General features: G+C 40.1%; 1 protein-coding gene across 1 annotated transcript in view; it reads right to left on the bottom strand.

Moving 5' to 3' along the window:
• Positions 1-5,253: 5,253 nt before the first annotated feature.
• LOC113490192 (rho guanine nucleotide exchange factor 28-like) overlaps positions 5,254-11,558 on the bottom strand; it is a 43,207-nt gene continuing 36,902 nt past the window's right edge. Inside the window, exons 6-7 of the mRNA XM_026866479.1 lie at positions 9,251-9,323; positions 5,254-5,330 (exon numbers count right to left, since the gene is read on the bottom strand). Of these exons, the coding sequence (XP_026722280.1) occupies positions 5,254-5,330; positions 9,251-9,323 (150 nt within the window). The remainder of the gene's footprint in view (positions 5,331-9,250; positions 9,324-11,558) is intronic.

Below are 11,558 nucleotides of genomic sequence, written 5' to 3'. Positions count from 1 at the left end.
GCCTTCCTAAAGTTTGGGGGGGGCGGGGGGGGTGGGGTGCGTGGAAAAAGCTGTGTTTCCTTGGAAGGGAAACTGGGGGTTAGATTTTTCTTATTGGAAAAAAGAAACTTTTGCAGCTTTATAACTGGCCTTGTGAAAATCCTCTTTCCAAACCAACTATGCAAAACAGGAAGAAATTATAAATGTTTAAAAACATATGCCCAGCAGTATGTCACATGCCCAACGGTAACAGCATTCAGCTGTCACCTCCTAGACTCCCTCCCAAAACGTACAGGGTTGCTGACTTGGAGGATGACAATGGCTGGCAATAATACATATACTTAATATTGAAAGGAAAGAAAAAAAAAATCCTTTTTTTTTTTGGTTGCTTTCCATTTTGTTTCTTTCACTCACTCTCCCCAGCTGATACTGGCTTTGTGTCTCAATCTTTTCAGTGTATTTTCTTTCAATGAAAAAAAAAAAAAAAGAGTATTATTTTTTTCTCTTGTAGACACAGAAGACATCTCCAACAATTTCCAGTGGAGACAGAGAGGGGGAAGATCAGCAGGTGTGACTAGCACTGAACTCAGGAGTTTCCATTAAAATTTCCTGCTCACCCTGGTCCAAGATGCTGTTGTGTCCCACAGTTTACTCCTACTTCTTTAAATTCCTGAATATGGCAAACCCCAAAACCATCATCTGTGGCTCACATGGCTCCTTATTGTCCCATTCCCACCCTGACACTCACAGAGGTAGGACCTCATGGGCTCTGCAGTGATCCTGGAGGATTCAAAGCCTCTCGCACAAAAAAAATGAACTACAAATTCTCAAAATTGAACTGCAAGACAAATAGTGCCCAAGGCAGCCAGGTCCCAACCCAAAGATGAAGACAACAGGGAGCAAGGAATGTCAGTACCCTTTCAAAAACCCACAGACTGTTCAGAGCGCCCCTGCAAAGATATACTCCCAAAACTTTGTTGGGTGTGGGGAAAAAGCCGTAACAGTCAATATGCTTGAAAGGGCAGGCTGGGGAAGAAAACAGCAGGAACAGCAGAAGCCTTCCAGGAGACACCACTTCTTTAAAAGGTCGTTTCCAACACAAACCATTCCGTGGTGACTGATTTTTGGTAAAGGTTTCTAAAAGCAAGAACCACATAGAAAAAGAAGTGAGAAGCAGAAGTCGAAGAATTTGTACCCATTCAAACAGCACTCACATTCTCACTCTTAGAAGTCCTCTTTGATTTACACATCCAACTTCCTAGCAAGATTCCAGAGTTTGTTCATTTCTATTCTTCACTCAACCCTCCTTAGCTGTTTTCCCTCTTCCTCTCCCCCACTGACAACCATTTCCATTTCTCTCCTTATCCCCTACTGTGCGATTTTCCTGTCAAAAACTTTGCCATTTAACAACACTGCCAAGCAAACAATTTCTTTAAAAGTAGTTTAAGACAATCCAGGATAATAAAACTACAATATTTAGCAATAGGTTTATGTGAGTCAGGTTAGAACATATACTGATTTTTACATTCAAGTAAACCAATAAACCCAGCTTAAGTCAACTTATAAATTTCTAGTTGTCACCAAACTCTATTTTCATCCTTCTTCATCCCTTCCCACATTCACCTTTTATTGTGTATCTGATAGCCCACTCACTCCCCAGCCTGCACTTCAGCCGCATGAGATCTCATACATGGTGTGACTGGAAGCCCTCTAGGCTCTGCTGAGGTCAACAGCAAAATCCCATCAGATGTCTACGCTATGAGCGTTTCAGTCAACTTCAGTATGCAACCGGGAGATGGGCAAGGAGAACCCACAGCATGGCAGCAAGTCCATGCCCCAGCCCTTACATAGGGCAACCAAATTCTCAATTATGGTAACTTCTAAACCAAGCAGAACCAGTTTTGCTGTAGCTTCTCCAAAAACAAGTCAACTTCATGAATGTACTACAAAGTAATTAGAATTTAGGGAAGAGACAGAGGGTTGGTTCTTTTTCAGGTAAAAGGTACAACTGGGAATTTTTCTTAGTTTAATATAAACTGAGCCTGTACTCATGACAAAAGGTATTTATATACACCTGTATATGCACAGATATATGTATATCTACACATTTATAATTTTACTTTATACATAAGATGCCTAAGCACATACATGTAAATCAAATTCTAAGCACCTAAATGTTGTTCCAAGCTGTGTGCAAATTCACCTTTTCTTTTTTACCCTAAAGCTCCTCTAAGAATCTACACTCTACCACTCCTAACAGTATGAATCATGGCCAAAGATGCTTGCTTGTCCCCTGTGGAGGACTCAGGATCTGCTGTAGCTGCCCATCCAAGCATCAGAGAGGAGATTGAGATGGTCTGAAGCCAGAGGGCCTGGCTCCTGCTCCAGCTGCCACAAGTAGCACTGTGCAAATGATGCCTTAGAAGGAAAAGGCATTTCAGGGGTCAGAAAAAGAAGTATCAGCTGTAATTTCAGGGTGGAGAACTTCCACTCTGTCAGCTTTTAAACTACTTTATATTCCCTCCAGATGGTATAACTGAAGCAGAGACTGAAGCAGATGTGGCTTCAGATTAGCAAATCATAATCACTACCCAATGGCTCCACGCCCTCCTACATTGAGATACAGTCAAATACTTTGGTCTCACTTGACAAAACAGATTTGATCATATGGGCAGTAACATTGCATGTATGTGCATCACATTTTTGAGCAAGGCAAGGACTGCTATGCTTCCTATGCTCAAAAGCACTGAAGTCAGGATAACTGTGAATACTAGCATTGTTGCTACTACTCTCAATTCGCTTATGCAGCTCCTGTATTCCCTGGATGGGAGACTGTGACAAACATGATTAAATGGTTGTAGTACTGGCATTTGACATAACAATGGCTGGAAAAATGGATAACTAGATGATTATTTTAATGAGAGATTATTAAATCTGCCAGCTTCTTATTTCACAGCTGTATCTCTGAGTTTACATCATCTCATTTCCCTCTAACATGGACCATCCCTATTTACACACATATATCCCCTCCCTTTCCACACACACAGAGCAACTCTTCATTTTGTGGCCACCGAAGTTTGCATATGGGCTGACGAAATGCCACCAGCTGGGCTGTTCTTTCTGAGCTCAGCACTGGACCACAGGCAAGTGATGCCAGCCTGACGTGCTCTGCCTGGCACAGCACCTCTCACTAGCAGAGCTTAGTTACTTGTCTTTCTCCCCCTGCTGTGTTTTCCATGAGTCCATGTCTGCACATTGTTCTTGGAGCCTTCCCCAAACTTGAAAATACCCCCTTTTCCATTTGAGTTTCAGTCTCTAAATGCACCGTCAGGTGCAGCTGGCTATGTTCTCCTACTAGCCCCACAACTCACCACTGTGGCATCTAAAATTTCTACATGCTTTGTTTCATCTTCAGTCACATATGTTGACTTTATCAGAAATTATTTTGAAGAGTGTTGTTTCTACAACAGTTAATATACTACTGAAAAATCCTAGGGTGTCATGATACTGCCTATCTATACTAGAGATGGTTTAAAAGATGTTCCTTCTCTGACACAGATATAACCGATCTTTTGCCAAGCTAGGCTGCAATGTCAATGACCTTCACCTCTTTTAAAGAAACTGCCTTGTGTGTATTTGGCATCACAGTATATATCAATAGCTTTGGGGAAGTCAAAATGATTAATTATTTCTTACCTATGCCCAATAGGACACGATCTTCATTTTCTTTAGAAGCAATCGCAAAGTCTCAGAAAGGCTAAAAACAAAGAACTTGAGCTATATCTTTGAAGACAAACAGTTGCATTTGTGCTTAGTTGCAAGCTGGGCTACAGGTTTTCAGAATTCAGTTCAAACACTACCAAGCAGCAGTCTCTTCATTTTAGCCATTTTAATAAATGGAACAGATAGACCATGCCAATTTCTGACTCTAAGATATGATATGAACCCTATGGACTCAAACTCTAAACACAATCAAAGAAGAGACCAAACCATATCTCAATTTCCATGCAAACTCCAGTTTTCAGCCTGCTCTTCTCTTACAAAGTTTAACCGTGCCCTGACTAGTCAATACACAGTGATTTTGAGGAAAGAGCAATATATTTCTAAGGTGCCACCTTCTCTAGTGCCTGAGCTGTTCACACCTGTAGAAATATCATAGGTCAGTTCATTCATTATAGAGTCAACTACAGCCCTTCTGCTAGATCAAAACAAGAGACAGTCAATATGGTACCAGAACCTTTGCCCCCATGCAAAACTCATGAGCTGTGACACTCAGCCTCAACATATGTTTTCAACATTGACTCCAGAACGCATGTATACTGCAGAGATACAATTCTGAGATGACAGATTACAATAGAAAAACATGAATCCCAAACAAATGGTCAATCTTCTGCACAGCTAGCACTCAAATTAAAAAAAAAAAAAAACAAAAAAAACAACAAAAACCAACAAAAAACCTAGAGTTAATCACTTTTATTATAATGGACTAACAAAAGTGGAAGTCTACAACATTCCACTAAATTCCAATGTTATTTTAAAAAGTCAAGTCATTATCTATTAAAAAGATACCACCTTTACCAAATTTGCCGGATTTTACCAGATTTTGTTTCTCTCAACCTACATCATTTTATTAGCTTCATACCCAGTTGAGCTAATAATCAAGATCCTGCTATAAAAGGGGATAAAAAACCACCAAGACAAAGATTTTCTGGTTTTGCAAGCAGATACATATAAATAAAATGCAGAATATAAGACTATAGATCAAATACAACTAACTAGCCATAACAGGACTTCTCACAAATATGGTCCCCCCGCAAAAGCTGTTACATACCTCCACACAGAAGACAATTAAAGTGCCATTTTTTACATCAAGTATTTTTCCCAGTTAAGGACTCATTTACCCATAAAGTCTCTCTCAGAGATTATGTCTTCAGATGTAATGAATCATGTCATCTCAAGGATGAAGCTTTTGCAAGACAGATTGTGCTCCCTCCTGACTGGCAGCTGAGCTGCAAGCTCCCTGAAGGCAAAGGTTCACCATAAACACAAGAGCTTTCTGGTCCAAAAGCCAGCTTGCTTCTCCAACCCAGCTTTCTGGCCCACAACCACATACAGGTTCATTCAAACAATAATAATCTACACACATAACTATTCCTACCGTATAGGAATGGGCAGGAAAAGTCTGACAGGCATTAGTAACCTTATTTATTTGTTAGCTCTGGGAGGTGCTCAGCCAGACTGGAAGAGGTTGCTGCTTCTCAACCTAAATGGATCTTAGCCATTTGTATAAGGAGAAATATGTACCTTTGCATTATCTTGGGACAATTCATCAGATGCCAACTTCAGAGGACCTGTGAAAGTAAAAATTCCTGCCTTTCATAACAAGCAAATTCGGTTTGTGTCTGCTTTGGTTCCTGCAGCTGGTCTCTCTGCTTTTTCGAATAGGAGGGGAACATAAGGAGCAGGCAAACAGGCAGGCGAGCCAGAACAATGGACATGGGAGCCCATGCATCCCTCCACAGTGGCATTCCCGTGGGCAGCATGCGAGCTGGATGCACAACAAGAGCTATGTTATTGTCACAGTTACATCCAGGCTAGGCAAGCACGGCGATTTGTCAGCCAGCTGCTGATTAACCCCCACATGCTCAGAAAATTAACAGTTCTAGCACCATGCCTCACACCAACTCTGCAGAGCAGCTGTGCTCTGCTTTTCCTCTGCAGGGGTTTCATGTGTTTTCTGAACTTATGAGATTGCATTTTCACCCCAAAAACTAAAACATAACTTAATTTCTGTCACTCTTTTTCTTCCCAGGACTCTGGGGAAGCTCACAGAAAATGCAAAACAAGGACCACACTTGGCAAGTTTTGCCCAAACACAGCCTCATGGACTATTGTGAAAGAGCAGAGGAGTAATCTGGCTACAGGAATGCAAGTGAACACCAGCATCACTCAGGCTTCCAGGAACATTATTATTTAATAATTATATTTCTAATAATAATCATATAGCCAGAGTTATGCTGGTAAATGTCTTTCAATTTATATATTGCATCTTTCAACTCAAGGTTTGCATCTGTTCTCAGATACACAAATCCCTCTCCATTTTCCAGCTCCAGCAAATAGTTAAACTAAGTATGAGTCAGCAGCCAGCAGAGGGTGTATTGGGGGGAACTGCCTTGATGAATGTGGGGTTCTGGGACCTCTGTCATTTCTTGGCATTGCACAAAGTCTATACTCGAGGCTTTTTAAAAAGACCTGTATCAATATATCTTTGGAAAAACAATTCAAAGACAACTGCCTATTATCTAAATCGCACAATCTTCAGTGACAACAATCCTCCCTAACCTTCAGGTCTCCCAGATGAAGTTCTGGGACACAGTTATGGGCCCACTGCAATCAGTGTGTCTGTTGTCCCTGACCTCAGCAGTGCCCCTGGACAGTGGCAAGAGTCAGGACTGGGTCCATGCTGATCAGTATCTCAGTCATTAATTTTTAATTAATCCACCATCTTTAATTAACCTTCTGCAGCAGTCACATATATATCTCCCCTTGCATTCTAATGGAGTGCAATCAAAGAGCACAGAATCACTGATGTTGTCAAACAAAGCATCCTAGGCATCATCTTTCAACTAGATGGAACAGACTATTTCTTCTGTAACTGCAGAAGCTTACTTTAAAAGCTTCAGTAGGAAGATGTTTTTTACAGTATTGTCATGCCATTGGCATTATTATTATTCAGTTTCACAGTTCTCAGAAATAAAAAGCTGTTTGCTCTATACCTAATATTTTGTAGAAGCAAATGGCTTGTCCTCCAGATTACAGTATTCAGTCAACTCATAGGCATGGAATTTCATGGTCAGAAAACAGAAAAAACCTACAAACTACTGAATTAGACAAAATACCATATATTTGACCTTTTGTTCTGCATCCTCACTGAATAATGTATCACTCCATGTATTTGAGTTTAATTAAGCTGTGGTGGGAGATCCACTGCTAAACTAGTAGCATCACCTTACACTGACCCACTGCTTTCCTATGATTACATTTCACAAGCAGCAACACACTGCTATAGCAACTTCTGCCTGATAATAGCTCAGGGTTTCCGAAAGCATTGTGTTTTAAAGGTCTGTTGATCTTGACTTCAGACCCACACAGAAGTGAGTAGTTACTACTTCTTGGAATGGCAGCAGTTTTAAAATCTATGGGGAATCCTTTCATGACATGAAAGTACAAAATTAATGTCCTGAACTTAGCAGCCACTTTATGAAGGAAATCGCTGAATACAACTGAGAATGTAGTAAAAAGTACTGTCAATCATTTCATATAATTTCTTCTACTAGCAGCAACAGTTTTAACTCAATCTTGAAAAAAGTTCTTTTGGTCTCCTGAATGCTGGCAAATGGAGAGTGTAAAACAGGTTACTGGTCAGCAGTGATGATCATTCCTGATTTTTCAGAATCTGGATTTGGTGGTGGTTAGTGAAAGAGGCAAATATATAGAAATATGGTAATCAATGACAATATCAAAACCCAAGATTAAAAAAAACTTTGCTGCTCATCAGCATACAAACAATAGTTACAGGCTCCTCATGTCTACAAGTAGATAACACTAAGTGTAAAACATGTAAGTGTGATTACTACAGTTTGTATAGGAACTGAACTTATATTTAAAAAAAAACCAAAACAGACACAAAATAACTCTAATCTATTAAGGCACAAAAGTGGATAGCTTCCATTGAAAACACAAATAGGTAAGTGTGCCTCTGTCAATATCTATGCTAAATATCTTTGGTGTAAAGTGAGGATGAGAAGCTTTACAACCGGAATCCAAAATGAGACTAGACATCGTAAACTGGTGATTCTCTCTGGACAATCAATATCCACCAATGTTCATTATCTGCTTCTGCCAAGTCAGCCTGAATTAAAACTGCTTATAGTGCAAAATATCAAAATAATCATCACCTAGAAGTTGTATTGCCCAAGATACTGCCACATACAGTGCTACCAATACAGGCCATTGACTTCCTATCCCCCAAGAGCAGCATAAAGATCACATTGCTCGCAGTATGGCACTCAGATGAATACCCAGAGTCAATGCATTTGCACACTGCATCACCAAAGTAATTAACAATCCTTGTATAGTAAATTGCTGCATACATTTACAGTAACAGATGAATAGCTTGCAATTGCTAACAACTCCTTATCATTTCTCTGCACATTTGCTTTCTAATGGCATAACACTCATTGCCTGAACACTGCTGAAGAGGTTGGATATAAAATTCCTTTTCCAACACTAACAACGGCAGCCTACATGTTTAAACACCAAGCTATACAACAGTGGCGTCCCCATTTTATCCATTTACTTAAAGTTAATAACTTATGCCACCTGGAACTGTAATCCCATTCCTTTCCCTGAGTCTGGTCCTGATCCTGTTGGCAGATTCTGCAGGTGCTCACATTTCTGCTGCCCTCAGCAGAGCTGCCTCCAGCACAGACAGAGCAAGACCAAGGCCCTCACAGAGCTCACAGTTTTCACCTTGTGGCTTCATCCAAACATACAGAGCCAGCCACATAAGAAAATGACCAACTGATGAAAACTTTTAAATAATTCCTAGCAATCATAAACAAACACCCAAAGCATCATACTTCTGATGTGGAAGAATTACTTTTTTTGTGACCTTCTTTTCAGCACTGAGATGCCTGCTCCGAGGTACACAGAGATGTATTTCGGCAATGAAAGAGCATTCTCATCAGCAAGCACAGTCCTGCAATCCTTAGAGGTAAACCTCTCACCAAAATATTGAATGTCTAACTGAAACACATGGGAATTTTGCCACATTAAGAAGTCTGGGCTGGATCCCAAAACTATTCATACAAAACGTTACTCTGCTTCTATCTTTATTAACTCATTTGGCTTTACTGGAATTTGAAGGTTGGAGTGTTCATTTAGTTAAAGACTGCCCTCTCCTGGAATCTTCTAACATTTTTCTGACTCTTACAATAAAATTAGTTAAGGCTTTTCCAGTCACTATAAATGCCATAACATTTTATTAACAATTTCAGTCTGACACTGGAAAACTGATGCTCTGTAGGCAGCATCATGATTTACACCACTCTCGTAGTGTATGAGTTGCTTATTCCACCTTTTTCCACTTACAGGTCTCTAATGTCACATGAAACATGTGATCTTCCTGAATAAATAAATAACGTAGGAATCTGTGCCAACTTTCCAGAGCTTTTAAAGACTGCAACATTATGGAATAAAAAACCTGTACCTTTTACAGAGCTTGTTGTATTGCAGGTTATTTTTGGACCTTCCATTGTCTCAACTTGGTTTGAATTAATACTCTACACAAAAAAAAAATAAAATTTCAGAATGACAGTAACTGTATTTGATGACCATGACATTTATCTTAAAACTCAAAAACAGTATCAAAGACTAGCAAACAAATATGTTATAAGCAATACTAAAATGACTGATCAAGATTACACAGAGTATTTTATCAGTTACCCTCCAGAGGAATCTGATAGCAAATTCCTTAAAAGGGAAACCGATAAAATATTTTTGGCTACAGAGAGAATTATGTTCTGCTTACAGTACATAAGGGATGGAATGGATCAAATTTACCATTTGTACTGCATTGTTTATAATGTCCTTTTCTGTGATAAAAGCAGCACAGCAGCTTTGCACAACAGCTCTGCTCAGAAGTCTAGTTAACCTTGAAAGCATCCCTATAAACCAAGCAATTTTGACGGATAGGCAATACAAAGAGCCTAAACTAAAACTAACACTGGCTACATGGTAAACCCAGCCTGGAAGACAGGAGCTATACTCTCCCTGTAGCCATGGCTCCTGGCCGGCCTGACCCCTTGCTCAGATGCAAACAGGGACTGTATCACTCCTGCTCAAGAGGAAGAGGGGGCTAAGATCCAGTCCCTTATTTTAGAAATTACCTTCAAAGATTGTAAGTAAAGGGGGTGGAGGAGAAAATTTCTCCTTTTGCATAGTTCTATCTACAACTCTGCTTGCTTCTAGGCTTTTCCTCTAGCTAGGTTGCCTGTGTATTTGCCATTTACCAGAGAAGCAAACAGAGAAAAGGCATTGTAACATGTATACAAAAGAAAAACCCAGGGACAACTCTGGGCTAAATATTACAGCCAAACTTATTTGAAAACCACACCACTGTCAAGCCAGCTATATCCCACTCACCTCAGTGGGCTAGCTTCAGTTTCCTCTGCTCGTATGTTGGTGTGCAAGACGTTTTCCTATGCCACACCTACCACACAGAAATATGTCACCTACTCTGTGGGAAGCTACTAAATCTGTCTACCACTAGGCAACACAACTACATAAATTATCACAAAATTTTTCAATAAATTTGGATTATTATCCTGGTTTGGCCTTTTTTTTTTTTTTTTTTTTAAATTATCCTATTATCCTGACACCATTTCACATGTGTCCATTAGTCCCCAGATTTGTTTTCATCTTGTGGAGGAGCTCTCCCCTGAACAGGCTCTGCTGCCTTGGGAAGCTGAGACAAACAAATACCATCTCCACATGCTGCTTAGGTCTCTGCTGGAGGTGCATGATGAACCACACAGCCTCACTGGCAGTTGTTGCTACCAGCACAGCAATTTCTGCCTCATGGAGGTTGCAGAGAGTTCAAGCAATTCCACACTTTTCCTCATCATCTTCAGAAATCTCTTCTCAGTGTTGCCTAGCACACAACCTATGGGTTTACAGTTTTTGAACTGCAGAACCCCTGAAGGTTTCCTGTGAAGGCATGCCTCCTGTATGGGTAATTCCAGTTTACCAAAAGCATGTTTGTTTTAACTTTTCATTACTCTTTTAGAGTCCTTGTAAGGACTTGTAAGTCAAGGGACTAAAAGAACCCACAGACCAGGGACTGAAGAACATACTTGAGAAAGATTTGGACTTTCTTGCATGAATAAACACAAAAATAGTTTTTGCTGCTTTTAGGGACTTAGGGTCATACATTTCACACACACAAATCCAGTGCTGCATGCCACCATAACTGAAACAAGCTCCTTCTCTTTAGTCCTTGTCTTCTGGCCCAAGCCTAAAATAGCAATGTGGTCATTCATGCAGTCTTAAGATATATGAAACTACATGTACACTCTTAGTCTGCTGTAGATGAGATGAATACTCCGGTACAGCATAAATTCTACCTTTATTATTAAAAGACTAGGTATCATGAAAACTCTAATACCCACCTCATGCTGCAAATCCTTGTTTGCAACAGAAAGAAAATTAATTTTAACGTACCTTTCGAACATAATACATAGCCTAAACATGACAGTTTGATCATCCCCCCACATACACTTCAGGATGATATCTGGTGTATAGAAAATTACAAAGCCATGTGATTTTTCCCAATTATCCCAGCTAATTTCTGCTTTATTAGAAGTAGTGCAACACTGATGCTGGGGGGGCGGGGTGGGGTGGGGGGGTGTATAGGGTCCCCACAATGGAGGATCTAGGCTGCTGCAACTAGAAGAATGGGCAAAAGGAAAACCCACAAGTGAAAGGTAACAGGCTTTTTCCTGAAAATACCAAATGCA

Source organism: Athene cunicularia (assembly GCF_003259725.1).
Source record: "Athene cunicularia isolate RWA chromosome Z unlocalized genomic scaffold, athCun1 chrZ_part3, whole genome shotgun sequence".
Lineage (NCBI taxonomy): Eukaryota > Metazoa > Chordata > Aves > Strigiformes > Strigidae > Athene > Athene cunicularia.
The sequence above is the reverse complement of the archived record's forward strand: the minus strand, read 5'-3'. Positions and strand labels throughout refer to the sequence as shown.